Source organism: Triturus cristatus, chromosome 5_2 (genome assembly GCF_964204655.1).
Source record: "Triturus cristatus chromosome 5_2, aTriCri1.1, whole genome shotgun sequence".
Lineage (NCBI taxonomy): Eukaryota > Metazoa > Chordata > Amphibia > Caudata > Salamandridae > Triturus > Triturus cristatus.
Window position 1 is genome coordinate 223,349,137 of NC_140588.1, and position 24,494 is coordinate 223,373,630.

Consider the following 24,494-nt stretch of genomic DNA (forward strand, 5'->3'; position numbering starts at 1 on the left):
CAAGTAAGAACTGCCAGCTGCTTCTCCTCATTTGCCATCCCGTGAGCAAGGGCGTAAAGAAGCCCGAAACATGTTGGGAAAATGATGGCTGAATTTTGGCTGTACCTACCGTGCTGTTGACGAATGCCGCCTAGCAGAATAAAAATTGAAAACACGCTGTGAGTGGGCCTCCAAGTGTCGGGTTCTTGCATATGGAATATTTAGCGGCCTGCCCAGGCCGCGGAGAGTCCCTCCCCGCAGATCGAAGCGGGTCCAGCATCGCCACGTGTGCGGAGCGACATGGAACAACGTGGTGTTCTGCCAGGGGATGAAGTGGCATAGCAGCGGTATCGAGCGGATACAACAACCCACTGTGGTCTAGCAAGCACTACTAGGAGAACTATGATGGCACCTACTACAGGTTGACAAACTCGCTAAAGACTTCCATTACCAGAGTGCAGCGAGTGCACACGCCCACAGGGCGGGACTTCACCATACAAGTAAGAACTGCCAGCTGCTTCTCCTCATTTGCCATCCCGTGAGCAAGGGCGTAAAGAAGCCCGAAACATGTTGGGAAAATGATGGCTGAATTTTGGCTGTACCTACCGTGCTGTTGACGAATGCCGCCTAGCAGAATAAAAATTGAAAACACGCTGTGAGTGGGCCTCCAAGTGTCGGGTTCTTGCATATGGAATATTTAGCGGCCTGCCCAGGCCGCGGAGAGTCCCTCCCCGCAGATCGAAGCGGGTCCAGCATCGCCACGTGTGCGGAGCGACATGGAACAACGTGGTGTTCTGCCAGGGGATGAAGTGGCATAGCAGCGGTATCGAGCGGATACAACAACCCACTGTGGTCTAGCAAGCACTACTAGGAGAACTATGATGGCACCTACTACAGGTTGACAAACTCGCTAAAGACTTCCATTACCAGAGTGCAGCGAGTGCACACGCCCACAGGGCGGGACTTCACCATACAAGTAAGAACTGCCAGCTGCTTCTCCTCATTTGCCATCCCGTGAGCAAGGGCGTAAAGAAGCCCGAAACATGTTGGGAAAATGATGGCTGAATTTTGGCTGTACCTACCGTGCTGTTGACGAATGCCGCCTAGCAGAATAAAAATTGAAAACACGCTGTGAGTGGGCCTCCAAGTGTCGGGTTCTTGCATATGGAATATTTAGCGGCCTGCCCAGGCCGCGGAGAGTCCCTCCCCGCAGATCGAAGCGGGTCCAGCATCGCCACGTGTGCGGAGCGACATGGAACAACGTGGTGTTCTGCCAGGGGATGAAGTGGCATAGCAGCGGTATCGAGCGGATACAACAACCCACTGTGGTCTAGCAAGCACTACTAGGAGAACTATGATGGCACCTACTACAGGTTGACAAACTCGCTAAAGACTTCCATTACCAGAGTGCAGCGAGTGCACACGCCCACAGGGCGGGACTTCACCATACAAGTAAGAACTGCCAGCTGCTTCTCCTCATTTGCCATCCCGTGAGCAAGGGCGTAAAGAAGCCCGAAACATGTTGGGAAAATGATGGCTGAATTTTGGCTGTACCTACCGTGCTGTTGACGAATGCCGCCTAGCAGAATAAAAATTGAAAACACGCTGTGAGTGGGCCTCCAAGTGTCGGGTTCTTGCATATGGAATATTTAGCGGCCTGCCCAGGCCGCGGAGAGTCCCTCCCCGCAGATCGAAGCGGGTCCAGCATCGCCACGTGTGCGGAGCGACATGGAACAACGTGGTGTTCTGCCAGGGGATGAAGTGGCATAGCAGCGGTATCGAGCGGATACAACAACCCACTGTGGTCTAGCAAGCACTACTAGGAGAACTATGATGGCACCTACTACAGGTTGACAAACTCGCTAAAGACTTCCATTACCAGAGTGCAGCGAGTGCACACGCCCACAGGGCGGGACTTCACCATACAAGTAAGAACTGCCAGCTGCTTCTCCTCATTTGCCATCCCGTGAGCAAGGGCGTAAAGAAGCCCGAAACATGTTGGGAAAATGATGGCTGAATTTTGGCTGTACCTACCGTGCTGTTGACGAATGCCGCCTAGCAGAATAAAAATTGAAAACACGCTGTGAGTGGGCCTCCAAGTGTCGGGTTCTTGCATATGGAATATATATATATATATATATAGAGACGGACTCACTTAAGATTACATTCGGGCACTACGAGAACCAGAAGGCTGTGCGTACGGCCATTGCCCACAGACCATTGCCCACAGAGGCATGCTCTTTGAAGATAAAGTGCACGGAAAAACTGTCTTGTGTCAGCAGAATGCCATTGAGGAAGGGAAAGGATTCATATATATATATAAATATATATATATATATATATATATATATATATATATATATATATATATTCACTGAAAAAACCATAGGTTTCACACATGTTATAGTTAGCGGAAATTTTACTGATAAAAAAACCAATGAAATTCCCCCGTTATAGTTAGTGCAGGCAACTATAACTCACGCGACCGCAATCCTCTGCTGATGCTAATACTGTATTTAGACACTTATTTGCCCGTGTCTTCTTCCATACATTTTTAGCTATACATATATTACAAATATTTTTTTTTCCTAAAGACACATATGTCATCAGCAGAAGATTGCGGTCGCGTGAGTTATAGTTGCCTGCACTAACTATAACGGGGGAATTTCATTGGTTTTTTATCAGTAAAATTTCCGCTAACTATAACGTGTGTGAAACCTATGGTTTTTTCAGTGAATTTGCAAGGTTTTTTAAATGCTAAGTTACTTTACGCCATTCGTGGCGTGCGCGCCCACTTAACGCAGTTCGTTCCGTGCGCGCACGGTGTGCTTCGCGCACCGTGCGCGCACAGTGAGCACGCGGTGCGCTTCGCGCACCGCGCGCCCACTTTACGCAGTTAGTGCCGTGCACGCACGGTGGGCACGCGGTGCGATGACAAAGCAAGAAAGCACGTCAACAAATCTGTTTCTGCTTTCCTCCGTGACTATGGTATGGGTGCCATTTACCACAACAACTTGCGTTATGACATGCAAGACATTTATAGAGGAGATGGTGTGCACTTCAATGATGAAGGGAACAGAGTCTTCCTCTTGAACCTTAGACTCTGCATCGGTACTTACTTGTAGGTACCACTAAAAAATCATTTCATAAACACAACGGCTCTTTTTAGAGCCCCCTAATATCTAAACACTTAAATCTGATTTTCATTTTTTTTTTTTTTTTTTCCTACCGTACGCTTACCGTAAGCTTACCGTACGCGTACCCCGTGATTTTTTTTAAAATCAATAAATGTTTTCTTTGTACTTTTCTGTCCTTCTTTGACCCCCTTACAAATGTTAGGGGGTCTGTAACTCTCCTCATTGCCCCCTTTCCTTGTTTTCACTCTTTTTTTTCAGAGTGAAATACACAAAATGGCGGCCGCCGCTTCCTGGTTTCGGCCGATTCGAATGTTTACTAAGATCTAAGAGCCAATCAGAATCGCGCTCGCGCACGCCACCGTACGCTTACCGTAAGCGTACGGTAAGCGTACCGTAAGCGGGCTCAGATATATATATTGATTTAAAGGCTATTTTCTCAGAATCTACTGAACAGATTTACACCAAACCTACAAAAGGCACATCCTTGACCTAGGGACTACCTCTCTGCCAAATTTTGAGTAATTCTGTTCAGCCGTTCGGGCTGTAGCTCGTTCTAAAGGTCCTATGGAAAAATGCATGGGAAAAACGCGTTTTGGGACCCCCCTTTTATCTCAGCCCCCGCTTGACGGATCCCCCCGAGACTTTCAGGGTAGGAGCGGAGCGTAGCGCCCCACCTATTTTGAGAAATTCGCGAGGATTCGTCGACCGGCGCCAAAGTTATTCAAAATAGAATGTTGAGGTTTTCCTATGGAAACGTGGTCCTAACTATAACTACCTACTGGCGACCGCCAGTAGGTAATATATATATATATATATATATATATATATATATAAAATATGTCTGGGTATTTTTATTGCATAAACTGCAGTGGCATAAATACCCATATTTCACAGGGAACTGTGAAATGGGTAAAACAGTCATGGGAAGTATGGTTTTCATCATCATAAAGACAGATCCCCCAAACCACTCAGCAGAGGTTTATCACCATTGGGGCTACTAGGATTATGTGGAAAGAAAGATCACTTTATGTGACAAGGTTATCTAAATTATGGAGCAAAAAAATGCAAATTCTGAGGCACAGTCTCTGGTATTATCATTTTAGATAGAAACAGTTGAAGCCACGGAATTGCATAAATCCACTAACGAACATCACTGTTGATTCATCAGTTTATTCTTGAAGTGTAAACAAAACCTAAGCATTACAATATCAATCAAATTCCCACTGTTAGCTTCACTTTGTAGAAAATAGCCTTTTCAACCTAACCCAGAAAAGCACATAAGAGGCAATAAGGTTCAACACTGCCATTGCAGAGCTCTGTTCTGTCTATCACAGCTATGCATCATTTTAGCCTTTTCCACATGCCATTTTACTGATACTCATACGACTACTACAATATCTTGAAAAGCATAACAACAATAAGGGTACATATATGCAAACTGACGTATTAAAGAAGAGCCAATACAAGTTTGTAAAAATCATGTCAGCTCTACCCGATTACTTTGTTCAATAAAACACCATGGCCCAAATAAAATACATTTAACATTACATGCTTTGACCTTAGTAGAGAATACAGTTCTGTACATGTCATCAAGTACACATCATACACATCCGATGTGTTGTAATTAACCAAGGTCCAATGGTAAACAGAAAAGATTATCACTAGGAAAATGTGTACGGCAGGGATCAGTACTGTGACTGGGATTGTTACACATATTCACACATTATGTAGAGAAGGCAATCAAAATAGTGTAGTTCTCAAAATAGTCAATGAAAGAACGCTGGAGCGGGCAGTAGATATGCAAAAACAAATGCATAAGATGACTTAGATACATAAAAAGTTGTACTCTTAGATCCTTACTTAAAAGAGAAGCATGCAAAGGTGTGGGGAATGGATGGATTATATAAACTCAGAAAAGGAAATGGGCATAACTATGAACAAATATCAAGATATGAACAGCCAGTTTGATTCATCTACACAAAAAAGCAACTGCTGTAGGAGGCTTAAGAAGTTAAAAAATAAAATAACAATTCCTATTTATACTGAAACACTGATGTTGGTTACAAGTTATTTCTCTCCAAATTTGACTCTGTATAACCATACCAACTCTTCCAGATAGAGAATCCTTACCACTTCCCCTGTTTCTTATGGGCCAGTAATGCATTTCATTGATGGTAACTTGTTTGATCTTAAGACATAGAGCACGCCACACATTCCGTTCCAAGATAGAAAAGATCAACACACAATAGTGCCAGGGCCATTTCATAGAGTATTATGAACGTTCAAATCTACAAAAACTATAGCTTTCATCAATCAAGAGTTCTTCACTGTGCTGTTGGGCATATACCAAAGACGCACACATTTGTAGATAGCGGGTAAGTAAGCTACTGCACTTTATAGCCTCTTAGGCATATGCAAACACGGTATTACACTACATGATCTTAATTTACATATTGCTTCATGTGTCAAAGCCAACTTCTATGTGCAACCATGCAAAGAGCACTGGAATACTAAGTGGCAGGTCACACACCTCCATATCATGCTCAAACAAATATGCTAGATTTGAAGCAAAGGCCCCACACCAGTAGTGTTAAGTGCATGCAATATAAAATAAATACATACAATAAAAAAAGTGATTGTCAGTTGTTACTTTGCAAGTCTTTACTTCATGGGTAAGATATATATATATATATATATATATATACACACACACACACACACACACACACTATTTTCATTAATACCTCTTGATACTACACTTCTCTAAACCCAAAAAAATCCTTACCACTCTCCATTTTGTGAAGCCTAAATCCCCTTAGAGCTACCCGTCCTGAACCCAAAAACCCCCTGGTAACTCTATCCATCCTTGAACACAAACACTTATTGCCCTTTAATGCTATCCTAGAAACCCCTTACTACCCCTTAAGGCTATCATGTCCTGAATCTTAAAAAACTTACTACCGCTTCCCTTTCCTCAACCCTAAACAACTTTCTACCCTTTAATGCTACCATTCCTTGACGGTTACAACACCCTTACTACCCTCTTAATGACACCCTTCACTGAACCCAAAAAGAGCGTACCCACCCCTTAACACTTAAGCTTTTTATATATATTAAAAGTAATCCACAATCAGAAATAATTGATATTTACATTTGAACTAGAACGTCCCTGAAACCATTGATTTATTCCAGTGATTTTTTTTAACCTTATTTCATAATTATAACGCCCCAGTAACCTTTGTTTTTTAAGTGAATTTCTAAGGTTTTTAAAATTCTATTTCCTAACTATATTGACCCTGTATCCTCTGTTTTTATTAAGCAAATGTCTATGCTTTTTTTAACCAGTAGTCGCGTTTGCAGAGTGGTGGAGAAACGGGGTGGGGCCTCAGACCAGCTCATAGCAATCCTACTATGTGAGACTTTCTGCAGGTAACATGGGGGTTCTTAGCCCCCAAGGACCCTCAGCATCCATGGGGACTTCATCCCCCAACAAGTAGTGCGGCTAGAGGTGTATTTGCAGAATGGTGGAGAAATGGAGCGGGCTTCAATGACCTCTCAGCATTCCTGCTCCTGCTGTGTGGGAATTACTGGAGGTAACAGGAGGGGTTGTTGGCCCCCAAGGACCCTTAGGAGCAAAGGGGAGTTCATCCCCCAACTAGTCATGCATCAGGAGGCATGCTTGCAGATATGTGGTGAAAGGGGGCGGGGCATCTGACCAGCTCTCAGTAATCCCACTGTAGGACTTAATGGATGTAGGAGGGGCTCTTGGCCCCCAAGGACCCTCAGCATCCAAGGGGACTTTATCCACCAACCAGTAGTGTGGCAGAAGGCGCGTATGCAGAGTGGTGGAGAAAGGGGAAGGGCCTCCGATGACCTCTCAGCTATCCCGCTGTGTGGGACTTACTGGAGGTAACAGGAGGGGTGGTTGGCCACCAAGGACCCTTGGTAGCCAAGGGCACTTCATTCCCCAACTAATAGTGTGCCAGGAGGCTCGTTTTCAGAGTAGTAGTGAAAGGGTATACTCAAAAGAGGAGTTTAAGAGGGAAAATCACCCAGGCCACCCTCCACTCAATCAATAATAGACACTACAAGACCTGGAGATATCAAGCACTATATCACAATACATGGGATTGGGAGAGGGGCAATATAAACAATTATTATACCCTCAGAAGTAGTTCATGTCATGAACTATCAATACCAACCCAAGTGCTTCCAAATTTAACATTTAAAACAACCCGTCATGTGCAGAACAATCCAACAAAAGCATAAGTCAGAAAAAATGTGTGAAGAATGAGAAAGCATCTCACGTGCGCAACACCAGAGGAGCTGCTGGCTGGTACTCGCCAGTGTGCTCACGAGTTTCTCATCATCGATGACTTTCTCATGAAAAGAGTGTAAAAGGAATTGTGTAAAAGAATTTATACACCAAGGGAGGTATATTAGGCAGCCCAAAAAACCAAAAGAAAAATTCTCGGAAAAAGAAAGACCCGTGTGGTCTTACAAATAAGATTAGGTGTGACCCACGTCTGTATTCTGACCCGTTTTATTCCACTCTGTGAGTCACCCCAAGGTTAAAAACACGGTCATGTTCAAAAACCACATTTATGAATGGCCAACATGTTTCATTGCCTACTTAACTTGGCGGCAAATTCATCAGGGCATCAAGGGACTGCAATCACCTCCCTGGAATAAATCTGTTGACAAACAGAAATCGCTGCGTGTATGCAGAGAACATAAAAAGCACATGTCAGATTGACAACAACATGAAGGAACCACAATGTACCCCCCTACAAACCGACATGACACATCATTTCACAGGGAACATTACCTCGTGAAAGCCAAGGGCCCATATACCAGCTCTCACGGAGTCAGTGTATTAAATGAGCACTGTCTGTTGCTCTATTGGTCCTAATGCCCACACACATCCGTTATTTTGTGGTGCTTAGACCGTCATCTGTCGAGACAAATCAAATGCTTTAGGCGATGCCCCTATCTCAACGCTCATGCAAACTTGTTAATGACACTGAGTTTTGTCTTTGAATAGAACCTATCACTACCCAGTACCATGTTCATAAAAGATGATTGTCAAGCATCTAATTCACCCCACCATCCTTGATATTCCAGTTAGCCCATAACTAATAGTACTTTATCAAAATGATGGTTCGCAAACTCTCTGACACAAACTTCCCAATGTGCCTCCGCTTGTAAAAAGATGTTTGCCAAGGATCACCGTGTGGTTGGGAGACTCTCTTTACCTAAGTTCACCCATGTTGTCCCAATTAACTAAACACACCACTGCTCTATTGCTTTCGCTGCGCGTTCTCGTCCCGCCAACGATATTAATGCTGGCCAACCCCAACTCACCGTACGGTAGAAGAGCTCACTCGGTAACTCATTCCCGGAACAATCCGGGGCTTGTGCGGCCGCTATTTAAGCCGGCAGCTCAACATTAATACTTCCGGGTTCGGGCTGGTGACCCGGATCATTACGTATAAGCGTCCATCACGGCGGCCATCTTATAGTGGCCAGAATTCACATTCAATGCAACAGCAGTGCATTAGTATTTACCCTAGCAACAGTATGTTTACAATAGGAGGCGTTCAAAAATAGAATCATTTTTAAATTCTTTATTAAGAAACTTTTATCGAGGAGTTGGAGGTGGAAAAATAGAAAGTTTCCTATTTGTTTTGCCAAACAATACTCATTGGTGAATATCATGATCCCAAAAGCTGTGTCAAGAATCTGTCAAGACACATGGGGGACGGATGTTTTTACCAAGAACTGGCACACAGTACATACCACGAGTATATCCACCAAATTACAGGACCTACAACAATAACCCCAGTTTTCATCGTCTAGAAATCTTGTTCCACTCTATTTGATCATTCAGGCCAACTTGATCAGGCACCACAGAACAGGCCCCAGAGGGGAGGCCGAGTACAAGCTAGGCGCACTCCCCAGAACTGGACATTCGACAATACCTCGAGTGAGGAAGAAGAGGGGACATCTGGTCCGGAACAAAGGGGAGTGAGATTCAACCCACAGGTTCAATCCAATCAGGACCTGGGTGGCCTTTTACGCTCTTTTTTAGTCCAGAGCCAGAGAGGAAACAGAGGGGGCGGGTTGAGAGGTCGAGGTCGAGGACGTCAGAATCAGTCCCAGACATGGCAGTCATTCTCCCCCCGCGTAACCAGGAGCAGGGGCAGAATGCCCACGTAAACAATATTGTGGTTAATTTGTCCGATTACCAACTTTCAAATGATGAACTGAGAGTGCTCAATAAAGGCTTGGGGTATGTTCCAACTCCCAGACATGACCCTTTCAAATGTAGAATGGAAGTACATGAGGCAATGAGGAAGATCAAATTAAAAAAGTTTTTCGCACTGAAGGACTCAGAACCTCCATCACTGTTTACCACTAATCTACACCGTCCCTCTCATTTTTGCCCCCCGAGTCACACAGTAGGCCCTGAAGTTCTTGCCTTCGAAAGAAAGGTTCTTGATGAGATTAGGTTGCTTGAGGAGACAGAACAAAGAAATGTATTCAGCAACATGACCAAGAACGATTGGCATGCATTGACATCGTTGCAAAAGAATTCAGCCCTTACGATTAAATCGGCCGATAAGGGTGGGGCTATCGTCCTAATGAATACTGCTGACTATGAGAGAGAGGTCCGAAGGCTTTTGGATGATAGAAAGAACTATCAACCGTTGATCAGAGATCCCACCGCTGAATTGTTGAATACCATCACCACTATGGTGGGACATGCGAGAGAAAGAAATTGGATTACCACCAAGGAAGCTGACTTCCTAGTTAACAGCAAGCCCAGGATTCCGGCATTTTATATCTTGCCGAAAATCCATAAGGCACAACGGCCCCCTCCAGGACGCCCGATAGTGTCGGGGATTTCCTCTGTACTGGAACCTTTGTCTCAATTTGCCGACTATTAGTTATGGGCTAACTGGAATATCAAGGATGGTGGGGTGAATTAGATGCTTGACAATCATCTTTTATGAACATGGTACTGGGTAGTGATAGGTTCTATTCAAAGACAAAACTCAGTGTCATTAACAAGTTTGCATGAGCGTTGAGATAGGGGCATCGCCTAAAGCATTTGATTTGTCTCGACAGATGACGGTCTAAGCACCACAAAATAACGGATGTGTGTGGGCATTAGGACCAATAGAGCAACAGACAGTGCTCATTTAATACACTGACTCCGTGAGAGCTGGTATATGGGCCCTTGGCTTTCACGAGGTAATGTTCCCTGTGAAATGATGTGTCATGTCGGTTTGTAGGGGGGTACATTGTGGTTCCTTCATGTTGTTGTCAATCTGACATGTGCTTTTTATGTTCTCTGCATACACGCAGCGATTTCTGTTTGTCAACAGATTTATTCCAGGGAGGTGATTGCAGTCCCTTGATGCCCTGATGAATTTGCCGCCAAGTTAAGTAGGCAATGAAACATGTTGGCCATTCATAAATGTGGTTTTTGAACATGACCGTGTTTTTAACCTTGGGGTGACTCACAGAGTGGAATAAAACGGGTCAGAATACAGACGTGGGTCACACCTAATCTTATTTGTAAGACCACACGGGTCTTTCTTTTTCCGAGAATTTTTCTTTTGGTTTTTTGGGCTGCCTAATATACCTCCCTTGGTGTATAAATTCTTTTACACAATTCCTTTTACACTCTTTTCATGAGAAAGTCATCGATGATGAGAAACTCGTGAGCACACTGGCGAGTACCAGCCAGCAGCTCCTCTGGTGTTGCGCACGTGAGATGCTTTCTCATTCTTCACACATTTTTTCTGACTTATGCTTTTGTTGGATTGTTCTGCACATGACGGGTTGTTTTAAATGTTAAATTTGGAAGCACTTGGGTTGGTATTGATAGTTCATGACATGAACTACTTCTGAGGGTATAATAATTGTTTATATTGCCCCTCTCCCAATCCCATGTATTGTGATATAGTGCTTGATATCTCCAGGTCTTGTAGTGTCTATTAGTAGTGAAAGGGGCCAGGCCTTCCATGATCTCACAGCAATCCCACTGTATGGGACTTCCTGAAGGTAAGAGGAGGTGTTGTTAGCCCCCAAGGGCCCTCACCAGCAGAGGGGAACTCCAACATGTTGTGCACCAGGAGGCCTCTTTGCAGAGTGGTTAAGAAAGGGGGCGGGCCTCCGATTTCTTCCTCAAGACAGCCTTTTTTTAAAAAAAAACGTTTTTCTTTTATTAGGGGAGGGGGACCGTGTGGCCCCCCATACCTGGGGTAATCCCGGCCCGGGCACACCATCCCCGGGGCCAGGTCTTTTTGCAATGGTGAAGGGGTGCCGCGTGGCCCCCATCCGAGACCTATTTTGGCCCCAGGGACCACATCCCCCAGGGCTTGGCCTACTTGCAGTAAAGAAGGGGGGACTGAGTGCCCCCCCCCCCCCCACTCCCAGCTGATTTCGGCCCCGGGGATCCCATCACCCTGGGCCGGCCTATTAAAAAGAATTCATATAGAAGAGGGAGGCTGTACGGTTCCCCTCCCTAGGACAATTTCTGCCACGGGGACCCCATCACCAGGGGCCCGGCCTGCTTGAAATAGGGGAGGGGGCCACACGGTCCTCCTCCCTAGGCGGACATCGGCCTCAGGGACCCCATCCTCCAGCATTTACATTTTTTTTTACTACTAGTAGGCAAGGGGTGCAGTGCAGTCCCCCTCCCCAGGCAGATTTTGGCCACAGAGACCCCGTATCCCGGGGCCCGGCTATTTATAAGTGGGGCAGCATGGCCTCCTCTCTGGGCCGAATTGAGCCCCGGGGCCTGGCCATCAGTCTGTGGCTTGCCATCGTTGTGTGGGTGCCCCCAGGGCACCCACTCTCCACTAGGAATGTGGGGAAGATTGCGGGACTTGGCATTGCTTTCAGACACAGGGAGCTGCTAAACATGCAGCTTCCTGTGTCTCAAAGCAATTCTTCTCTGCCTCCAGCAAGCAAGAGACATTCTGAGCTCTTGCTTGTGGGAAGCAGAGAGTTTGCTGTGGCTTGGTGGGAGCGGTAAAGTTCCTGCCAATCCACAGCAAACAACTATATCCCAGGGGTGGGCACACCGAGACATGGCAGATGCCGGCCCAGGGGGGTGGCAGTCCAGTCCAGGAGGGGGGCAGGGGCCCCCTTTCTGTTCTGTTGTAGGGTATGTGGTGGGCCCCAGGACAGAAAATGACCCGCTCCCATTTAAAAAAAAAAAAAAAGAAGTTGGCCATGTGGAGGTAGTGGTTCCGGAGGTTCCCTGAGGCCCCCTAATGACAAATTTAAAAGCCCCGGGTGGTGGTGGTCCCCTGGGCCTGAGGGGGTCTGAGAGCCCCCCCCCTTAATTCTGCATAAGCCACAGGGAAGTGGTGGTCCCCAATGCATCTATAAGCCCCAAGAGGGGGGCCCCTGAGCCTCCCTTCCTTTATTTTCCACATGCCCCCGGGACCTGGCCCACCACAGCGAGTATCAGTAAAGAAGCGAGGGAGTATGTGCTTTTTTTTTTTGGGCAGGAGCCGTAAATCCAATGTGGCTCCCGCCAAGAATTAAACAAAAAAAATACTTTTTAGTCCCTGCGGTGTCCCTGTTGGACCCCCCCACAAGAGGTGTAGGGGGTCAGGGCACTCCTACCCGACCCCTTTTTTATATGTAGGTTTTTTTCTGGGACTCGGCTCAAGCCAAGTCCCAAGATAGCTGCCAACATTTCCTGGTTTGAAGTGTTGGCAGCCAATCAGATCTCAGCACGAGATCGGGAGGGGTCGCGGATCCTCCGCGTCCGTATATATACAATTGAAAATGTATTTTAATAACTCCGCAGCTACTGAACTGATTTACTCCAGATCACAAAAAGGCCCTTCCCTGGACCAACATCTACCTTTCTGCTAAATTTGGTTTAATTCCATTCTGCAGTTCGGGCTGTAGCAGTGTCTAAAGTTACTATGGAAATGAACATGGAAAAAATGTGTTTAGGGACGCCCCCTTGATGGATCACCCTTTTTCTCGCCCCCCCCCCCCCCCCCGCACTTGATGGATCACCCTGAAAATTTAAAGCTGAAGTGACTGGCAAAGTAGGTTTGAACATTTCGCCAGGATTCATCAAGCTATGCCAAAATTATTGACAAAGTATAAAAAATGCTCTTCCTTTGGAAACTAGGTTCTACTGATGACCACCAGCAGGTAATATGTATATATACACACATGTTGGAATATATATATATACACAGATGTATATTTAATGTTAGGTTCCTTAAGTAGCTAAAGAAGTAACTTGCCTATGAAGGTAAGGACTGAAAACGTGCGATACTTGCAATATAACCACTCACAATGTATCACCTGTGATGTAATGCCCCTGATATAAAACCTGCGAAGTAACGTCACATACCAAATATATGTACATTTGCAAGTATCACCAATTATACTCATCAACAGGTTTGCTGCGGCACTAACATTTATTCATTGTGTGGAAACGCTCCTTCCAAAATGTACTGCAGTTCTGTGAATAGCCTTGTCATAGCTCCCTGTTATCACGCATTGCTTTTTAGAAAGTGGCATCACCACAAAAGTAATCTTACATTTATGGCCCAAGCATTCTGCTTTGACACAGTAGAGAGAAAAGCCTTGCCTGTGAAAAAACACACTGGTCTCTGTAGAAATGTATTTCTGAATGACTGGCCTTTAGGCAATCTCATTGAAGATATTTACATTTGTTTTAATAATATTTAAAAATGCATAGGTAATAAGTTACAACATACACAATTAACATTTTAAAACAACTATAATATGAAAATGTCTAGCTGAAATGATACTGAGATGCCATCCTGTTGTACAATCATAATTTCAGTCTGCTAAGGAATTCAGATGATTAGCATTCACTACTCATGCATGGAAAACATGGCTGACAGCATGTCAATGGCGAGGCACAAAAAGGTTACTTACAGATAATAAGTGTAGGAGTGAGAGCTTCTTCTGCCATGGAAGGATTTAGGCAGTGGTGGGAAAAATGAAATGGAAGGAAAGAAAAGCCAAATATTAATGCATGAAAAATCAAGATGAATAGACCTGGTGATGTGAATGAGAGGTTAACAGTGGCCTGACAAGCACACATGCATTACAGGGGTAACATGCCAAACATCAAAAACACATGGTGAGATGGATTACGCAGCATTCAACAGCTAGAACATGGTGCACAAAATACATTCTAGAGGAAAAGAACAGCATTTCAATTAATAGTAAAGTATGTGAAGTATCATGAGGGCATTCAGGATCAGTCCAGGTGTATATGTGTTTTGTGCTAAATGTTGTGGGCAGGGTTTCACAAATGTCTACCCAAGTTAATATGATGCTTCTTCTCTAGACACAAGACTCATCAAAAGGTTTTAATGGAGTCACAAAATGAATAAAAGCAGATGAATCCTGACCTTGTTTCAAAGTCTATTCATATTGATAGTATTTAACAAAGCTACAGCATACAAATGAAGCTAACTACCTTATATATTTTGAAGGAAGCAAAACAAGTGCACTGCATACTTTTAAATGCAGTGCATAAATGTACAAGCATTATACTTTGTAGACTTTGTTTTGAAAGGAAGGCCAAAAAACAGCAAATTTCATCCCAAATATTAACAATTTAAAATCTGAGCAGCCGTTATATGTTTTCAAATTTTGGCTTTTTTATACCATATTTTATGTAAACAGTGAACAAATGCAGCTGCTATATGAAATGAATATGTACATAAAAAGTACGATAAGAATTGAGAACACTGTACTGGTGTAGTTAGATATAACCACAATATACTATTTAAACCACTTTTTTGTTATGTGAATGGTTGCTTTTTGAGAGAAGCACAATGTAATTCTAGAAATGCAGGTTCAAGTCACACTACAGAAATCGGTCCCTGTGACAACACCCATAACAGTGAATAAGGCACTCAATGCTATGTTATATAGAGAAGCAACAATGCTTGAGATTAATATATTGAAATATAAAACTTCAATACACAAGCTGACTTTCATTTCTTATGCTTTATCTCACTAATCTCAACATTCAGTAGAGCAATTCTAAAACCAATACCAAAAGGCACAAACAAACAATGTCACTATGAAACAACTATGTCACGGCTCAGAGAAATACAATGGACTATGGTATAGTTTCATTATTTTGTTAGAGGAATTATTATTAAAAAGAAACAGAAAAGGATCTTCAAACTATCTACAGTGACTGATAGATTAAATGGAGAGACTGAGTGGAACAGTTTAGCGAAGACAAAAGAATGCTTGGTCCAGTCATATGTTTGGTACAAGGGAAATTATCAACTCTTAGTGAGCACAATGGGATAGAACCAGTGAAGAGTTGGAAAAGACTGAATGACCAGATTACTAATGATTTCACATTGGGGCATAGTTTTTATATAATGTGTGAATGACTAGAGAAGGTACAAACATTTATATATGAGTATGGACAGAGTTTATGTCAGCCTTACTGGACCAGGCTCAATAGTTTGGAGAATCCTTAACCTGCGCTGATGCTTCCACCCTTGTCCAGAAATTGGAATGGCTCCTTATGATGTAAGCTGAATTAATGCAAATTTTTGAAGTCTAAAGAAGGAAATGGGTTGCATTCTATTAAAACAGGTTTTCGTGTGAAAACCTCTCCGAAGGAGCTTCACACCCGACAAAACTAAGGATCAGGTGGTTATGAGATAGTACTTTACAAAGCTGTGCACATCCAGAAGTTACATCACTGACCAGCAAAGGGCAGACAGTGTTCAATAAAATATGTCACAAGTGGAAAATAATAATAAAACCTGTAAGGATGGAAAATATGGGCAAAATGGGCTTGGTTTGATTTCGATTTTTTTAACGGTGAGAAGTTATTGTTTTTCTTTTTATCTTGATGTGAACTAGAAAGTAGTTAGCTCAATAACACTGAAGAAATCCTTTAAGCAGCAAAATCAGTAATCTAAATTTAAAGGCAGCATAGCAACTGTCAGCAGAAAAGCAGCATCACTGTGAGATGTTGGAAATCTCAACACTTCTGTATGGAGACGACATTGTAGAACGTTGTCAAGAGTAGGCTTTGATGTCTTTGCATGTTGAGGTGTGTGGGGATGTGAAAGATTGTTACGAGAAAACTAAAGACCCCAATGGTTCATGTGGGGGACGTTTCACAGTTTTAGGAAGTCTAATTTGCATTTGTTATTATACAAGGATAAATAGTGTTTTGATTGTTTGTGTCGATAATATATATGTATTTTCTTCATCTTGCATATTATGTTTCCCGCTTCCTTTAAGTGTAACTAGTAGGGAGTTTTGAAACATGAATAGTGAATGCAGGTGAGATGACTGACCAGAAAAGAGTCTTCAAGATATGGAATATATATATTTAATGTAAAAACACAAATGCAAAAAGTCTTGAAATTCATCAGTTATGGAACACATCATCATGGATATCACCAGCACACTGCCTCCCACAATTCATTCAGATTCAACGAGTGCCTAAGTTATTAAAACATAAACTGCACTGCAGGTTTAACTTAGCTCCTTCCCCACCCTTGAATGATTGGCACAAAACTCAACATGCCACATTCAAATTATCTGCAGACTTGACCAAACAGTGCCACATTTATTAGCAAACTATAAACTTTTGGGTACCCATTTGAGGGATTTGAGCACATTTGAACATACAAAAAAAGGCCTAGGTTGTTAAGTGTCTGCCAAAAATCATGTCAAAATTTGCCAACATTTTAGCAAAATAAAAAATGACTTTTCAACAGTAAAAATATACACCAGTGTTTACCCATACAAGCCTACCTGGCACCATTTTCAAATGCTTATATCTAAAAAAACTACTGAAGGAATTTACACCAAACAAAAACTAGACTTTCTGAGTTAGGCTCTATGTTCAAGCCAAATTTGGCATAAACCCATTCATCGTTCTATCTATTTTGAAACTCCCATTTCTCCAGCACAGAACTGCATGAAAATAGGGATGCCTGATATTAGTTGCATATGGTAAGCTTGTGCAAAATTTGGTGCAGATGCGTAAATAGGTACAAAAGTTACAAGCAAATCAAAAAATGCCCTTTCAATAGACAACGGCCATTGTGTTAAATAAATATATATATATATAATATCGAAGGCATGGAATTAAGCGAACGAGATCTACACCACAAAAATCGAACTATGGCTAAGATACATAGACGATTTGTTTATTATATGGAACTGCAGCAAAAAAGAATTTAAAGAGTACTTTGAACTCTTAAACAACAATGATTCAGGCCTTAGATTCACATACAACATGAGTAGGGAGCTGATCCAATTTTTGGACTTATCTGTGTACATTAATGAAAACAAAATTCATACCAAGATTTATCGAAAACCAACGGCCACAGTGTCTTACACGGTTCAAGCTTTCATCCTATCCCACTGAAAAAAAGCATCCCCTATGGGGAATTCATCAGGATGCGCAGAAACTGCTTAGAAGACACAATCATGGAAGAAACTTTCAAAGAAACTGAAAGCAGATTCTTAAAGAGAGGATATAATTCCAATGTCGTCCGACAAGGACGATTAAGAGCGAAGAATATCCCTCGTGAAATAACATTAACAAATAAGGCCAAAGAAGGAACAATTGGAAAAAACACCAACCCAATAAGACTAATTACAACATTCAGCAAAGAGAGTTACAAATTGGTACGGTTCTTGAAAAAATATTGGAGTGTTCTATCCAAAGACCCAGACATTGGAGAAAAAGTAGGAACACATCTGATGGTGACATATCGCAAAGTACCTTTTCTTAAAGACAAACTTGTTAGAAGTAATTTCACCAAAGCCAAACCCACTAATTGGCTGACCAAACAGCAAACAGGCTTCGTTCGATGTGACAAATGCAAGGCCTGCAAGGTGGGCCAAAATATGAAAGAAGTGGTGGATTTCAGAGGAAGATCTTTCCAGATCAACAAACAGATCACTTGTAACTCTACCTATACTGTATATAGGATTGTTTGCATGTGTGGACTTAGATACATAGGCAGTACAATCTGCCCGTTCAAAAAAAGAATCTTGGAACATCTTAGAGCGATTACAAATCGAGATATGAATTATGCAATCTCAAAGCATATGCATACCATACACAATACGAACTGGCAAAACATCAAATACTTTGACATTGCAACAGTACCGCCCAATGAAAGAGGAGGAAATCAAACCCTCAAGCTGAGAAGATTGGAATCCTGCCTAATCATTCGATTTAAAACCAAGACTCCGAATGGTCTCAACGGGGATGAAGAATTATATATCCACTTATAATATCCTCATTGTGAAATCGAAAATTTGCACGCAAACTGGTCATCAACTAATGATGTAATGATGCATACTATATGCAGTCATTTGCTATCAATGGTACCACATGACAACATGAGCAAATATATTGTGCATAGATGATAACCATTAAGAGGAATATCTGGATGATGTTACTGTAACAATTAATAGTGTGACTAACACTACAGGATAATAACATTAAGAACTGTGATTCACAAAGGAGGATGAATTCTGTAACAAGGAAGGGTACTAATCCCTTTATATGATGGAGTGAATAATTCTGAGGAACTAAAATTCCAATGGTTGACAACAGCAAGCTCAGATACCTACGAAGGAGAAAAGGCGATCTCTAGCGACCATCTAAGTAACTTTAAGTGTGTTTATCCAGAAGTAAACTTAAATATAAGAACTCAAAGTCCCATAATGCCTCATAATGGGCTAATATGGAACTACTATATAAAGACATAAACAAAGGACTCACGATACCATGATGAAGGCCATTTCTTGGCTGAAATGTTGGTGGTGGGGGTGATAATTGTTCTTTGAATAAAGCTTAATTGGAGAATCGTAGAGTGCGGTAATTCTTCTTGATGAGAAATTGTTACGAGATTAAGTCCGACCTCGCAATACCGCACTCTGTTTATGGTTAGGACGGAGCTTCCAAAGCCACAGGATTTTTTTTGTTTTCTTTGTAACTATGTTGCTGTTTGAAGAACTCTGTACAACACTTTCTAAACAAACGAAGTATATCCATTATGGGCTCTTTTGGCAAATTATATGCAGATCCCTCAAGCGGGAGCCAAGAAAAAACAAGCATTGACATAGCCAATAGGTCTCGCCTTTGGGACCTTATAAGTGTTTAGCTATGCAACAGTTGCATAACTAAATACTTATAAGGTCCCAAAAGCGAGACCTATTGGCTATGCAAAGCGGCCATGCGGCCGCAAAAGTGACAGTGATCGCGATCAAACATCAAAGTGGCCGTGCGGACGCGAAAGTGAAAGTAATCGCGGTAAATCGCGGCGCGCCCGCGCACATGCACTCTAGCTCTGCGCTGGGTCAGGCGAGACCTAAAAAAGGAGTACTGCAATTTGCAATTTGAATTCCCATAAAATTCAGAAAAAACAACTGAACAAAATTACACTAAATTTGGCATGAAGTTAAATTTTAGTCGAGGAAGTGCCTTTCCTTGGTATTTTATAAATGCATTCAGAGGTTTTCAACAAATTAGCGTTTAAAAAGGTATTTGGGTCTGGCTTGAAGAGGATACACTTTTGAGATATCTGGACCCTTAATTCACAAACCCTCTGCAGATTTGTGCATCAAACAAAAGAAATAAAGAAAAGCACTGTTTTGGACGAGGGAGACTTTTCTCCCATCATTCCTTGTGGATTTGCGATCCTCTGCATTCTGATTGGCTCGCTAGGCCTCAAACTGCACCAATACATTAACCAGATTAAGATAGAGATATCTTGACAGATGAACATGTTTTTTAATTTGACAATAACTTTAGCACCTTTTTGTGAATTAGCTCTAAATTTGACAAAATCTTAGCATGTTTATTTTAATCTGGATTTTTTTCAATTGTGTAGATTTATCAAGTGGGTACAGCTAAAAAAAAGGGGGTCAAAAAGAGTTCATTTGGTAATAACAGTAGGAGCATTTGACAAAGTCACATGACATTTGGCATGTTTAGTCTTCTGTGGGTAAGGCAAACATTGTGCTGATCCATCATGGGGTGGCAAAAACAATTTCACATGCTAACAACATTGGTGCTCTTTAATAAATATGCATCGAATGTGGCAGCTGTCGGCAATTTAAACCCACTGCAGGAATCTCCTCATGTTTCATGCAGTTCTAATAAGGTTCAGGAAAAGTAAAATGGGGGGGGTCACAAAATAATTGATTTGCTGAGAACGTTGGTGCAGTTTTACAGATCTGCACAACACTTGGCATACACTTAATGTGTTTAGCCTACTCTTGATATTTTGAGTGTCATGCAAATCAGTAAATGTGGGGGATCATTTAATCGTATGGTCAAAAAGCCATGTTTCACATTTTAATTTAAGGAATATATTATCTCCGTCATGGAAAGGAATTACACCAAACCTGGCATGAAACTAAAACTTTGCAAGTGCCTTTACTTTGTTTGGTGTAAATCCGTTCAGTAGGTTTTGAGAAAATAGTATTCCAAAAATGTGTGAGTGGACTTGGAAGAGTTAAAAGTTTGAAATATCTGGACTATTAGTCTATGGACAGTCCTCAAAGCTAGGTTCATGGGCAATTCATAGGCCAAAATGTAAAGAGGACACCTCTTTGTTCCTGTCGTATATTTTTGGGTTCACAGGACCAAAGTTGGGCCTGAGAACCCCCAAACTGGGTCCATAAACCCTTAAAAAATGTTTTTAAATACAGGCCAGACCCTGCGGCAGAACCCCCTCTGTGCACAGCCTTATGCAAGGTCATAAGAGAAGTGCCTGGCAAGGGTGCAAATTTTGGTTAGTGTGCCTAACCATAACGTGAATGTTAATTTCTTTTGCAACCTTACTATCAATATACATACATATATATAATTTTTTCCTACAAGAATTGGGCTTTCCCTCGGATAGATTATTCAATGCCGACAAGAAGGACATTACTGTGCTTGGCATACAAAAGCAATGGGCCGGGCCTATTATAAGTAAGTGCAGGGTATCCTTGTATTTGATATTCGAACAAAAGTATGATTATAGAAACCTATATGACCAATGATGAGATGTACGGTTGACATAGGCAAAATCTCTTCTCCTGACAAGATGCAGTTTTAACCAGAAATTGGGAAACAAGTGAAGTCGCCAAAGCAATTACTCATTCATCATTTGTTTAAGACAGATGGTTCTACTGGTTGTTAATGTCAAGTGGCAGCTCTCGAAATAGAGGATAGTCAGTAGCAATTAAAAAGGATAATAATCGAGTAACAACGGTTGTAAAGCAGATCCCTTTACAAGGCAAGAACATTGGATAACAGATAATTAAGAAAAGTATGTAATTAAGTTAAAAAATATGCATTTATATGTTTTCTGATTAAAGTAAGCACATTCACAATAAAATAAAGTACAACAGGGTGAAAGGAAGGCATGGGAAGTCTCCATAAGGTAAATACCAGAAACTATTAAGGGAACAATTACAGAAAACTGTAACAAGGACCAGAGACGGTGGCACAACACAAAATGATGCCCCCCCCCCCCCTTGCAGGACGTGCTGAGGGGCCCCTGAGACTGCGATATATTGCAGAAATTCATAAATCTTAGGCTGAATGTGGGTGCAGGGGCTGCAGAAGGCAGTGAACCCAGGCCTGGGACCCTAAGAGGGTATGAGCGTTGCTCCGTTTTGGAAAAATAATGAGGTCTTTGAGGTTAAAAGAGCCACTATTTTGGGGGTTAAAAAAAATAATCTGTACTCATCTTTAACGATGGACCAGCCAATGGCTGTCCCTGGGACAGCAGAATCATGGGATATGTAAACTGTACTGCAGAAGCAAAATTAATATAGCTTCATTTCCTGCCTTGATAGCTATTTAAAAGAGCAACACAGATCTTCGACATATTGACTGGTAAGCTTCTGAGCACTACCAAAGACATCAATTTCTTACTTAAGGAAATATATGTATTTATCTCTTGATATGGTGGTAGTCTCCAGAACCAGATAGTGTTTTGAAAACTGTAAACAAACAGTAGTTTGAGGTCTGGTGCAAGCAGCAAGTCGATAGTGATTAGGTTTATTTCTGTTAAGGACACAGCGCTTTATTAAAGTGATTTAAGCTAGACTGATGCCTCAGACATAAGGAGTGACTAAGTAGATATTAAGTAGATATTAATTCAAGAAAAGCCAAGTCCCTGCTTCTACCATCCCCAAGGAAATGCTCAGAGTGTTAGACATTTGCAGGTGCCCTACATCAGAATGTCAGGTGAGATCCGACCTAAAAGGCGCGACTGTCCTGGTAATGACAGAGCTTTTTGATAAAAACAAATCCCAATCAAAGCAGTTTTCCATTTTCTCCACAATCACACTCACAATCACACTGACGTAATGATGTGGAATGTGCTCTTTCTGGTATGTCATATTTCTTCTTTTAATTTCTCCACTCCTAATCCAGAGTTCAGATGGTCATCACGCCCAGCAGTAACACAACAATGTCCAAAGCTCTGGGACACACAAATTATATGGTTGAGTAAGAACACCCCAACATCTTCTTCGCTGTGTTTTTTCCTGGGCTGTGTGCAGTAAATACAGCAGCCACATTCACTATGACCTGACACAGGCCCTTTAGAAGTCAATCTGTAGATATGGTTCTGTCTGGACTGTTGAAAAATAATGTGCCAGTCCACCCCCTTGGGAAAAAAATGGCTACACAGAAAACAAGTAAGGGGCAGCTTCTGACACCAAGGGCATTTCCATATTTTAGTTGTGGGACCACGCTTGTGGGGAGAGCCAACTGTCTCCTTGTGCGTGAAGGGGATGCCCAGACTTGCACCCTGTACCTCACTGGGCCATAGGGCTTTCACTCCACATCATTGATGAGGCCAAACATCTCTGAAACCAGTCGGGAAGGGATGTGGCCTACCAGTTCAGACTTGACCATTCCAACTAGAACACAGACAAAACTAATGTGCATAGAGTTGATCCCGGTCTGTAGCGCCACAGAAAGCCAACAAAGTGGTAGGGGTAATTACAAGCAGCTGAGAATAAATTAAACATTCCACCAACTCTCCATTGTTTTTCTCAGCTGTGGCACAGACCTCAGGTAGCAACTCACTAAGGTAGTACATGCAGTGCAAAACCAGTCTGGCGCTGCTCGCGTCACTCTTCGGAGGGAACGTGACCCAGCAGGTGGAGCTCAAGATTTCCTGTAGGAGCTTAAGCAAGACTGATTTGCATATGGTTGGTTCCTGTCTGCAGTCACACAGAGAGCAAAAAATGCTACAGGCTGAATGCGGTCTAGATTGACCAATGGCTACGATGAATTTTAGCATTCTATCCATCATATTTTTAATTTTTTTCCAGCTGAATGGAGCCAAAGAAAAACGCGCTTCAGGCAGAAAAAAAGCATTATTTTGACTGAAGCGCTACACAGCGCTACAGTCGATATCTGGTTTAGACAACTTCAAAAAAAGCCCGTAGATGTGGCGAACTCCCACTTTGATGCCACACAAGAAATCTTGCTGAGGCACAGTCAGAGCAGGGAGAAAAATAGGAACCCACAGCTTACTTTCTGCAACTCATTTTAAATGCAGGCACATATCTGACATTTCTACAACAAAGCTCGCGCACCTCTGTACGCTGGATTGCGGCGAAGGATGTGCAGAGAAAGGGACCGGTGCGCATCTGCCGCGGGCACAATGCTGCAGGCATCCCTTTGAGAGCCTGCCTTTCATCTCGCTTTCTTTCTCATCTCGGTCCTTATTTGCTAAGGGATTTTACAATTGAGACAGGTAGGGGAGAAAAACCAGTAAACAGGTTCTGCAATGAGGATGGGCTTTTTTTCTATCAGAATAATTGCATAATGCACAACGCTCTACAAGACTGAAAAATAAGTGATGAGACCGGTTTGCTGCAGCAAATGTGCAAAAGTAATTTTTGTCAGAGCCCGCCTCTGAGTCCCTGTTCGAGGCATTGATTAGGAACAACATCTTTTGCTTTGTTAGAAAAGTAGAAAGCTGGGAGGACACCTACATTATACATAATGAGGACAAGCAAATCCATCTCTGGTGCGAGGAGTTCGCTCCATGGTGTGAATGCTGCAAGGATGGAAAATAGGTGCAGCAGGCCATTCGGCGACTGTACTTCTTCCGTCTCAGCCGGGTCTGGTGGCTTGGTGGACTAGGGGCCTGTATTCGACCTCATGGTCACAGGTTCAAATCCCAGTGGGTTCACTCAACCTTTCATACTTCTGAGGTCGATAAAAATGAGTACCATTGAGTTGGGTAACAATAAACGTCTGTTAATCTGCGTCAAGATGCCCATGGGTGATTCTGCCCTTTACAAATACACGTTAAGGAAGAG

At 42.5% G+C, this 24,494-nt stretch overlaps 1 protein-coding gene across 12 annotated transcripts in view; it reads right to left on the reverse strand.

Annotated features, from left to right (window-relative positions):
• Positions 1–24,494, reverse strand: part of PTPRM (protein tyrosine phosphatase receptor type M) — a 1,478,792-nt gene that overhangs the window by 439,517 nt on the left and 1,014,781 nt on the right. For 6 of the 12 annotated variants that reach the window (XM_085607017.1, XM_085607013.1, XM_085607012.1 and 3 more), the window contains one exon: positions 14,070–14,099. The exons of 4 other annotated variants lie outside the window; for them this stretch is intronic. In XM_085607017.1, the coding sequence (XP_085463143.1) occupies positions 14,070–14,099 (30 nt within the window). The remainder of the gene's footprint in view (positions 1–14,069; positions 14,100–24,494) is intronic. 2 more of the 12 variants (XM_085607010.1, XM_085607004.1) reach the window with 1 other exon arrangement.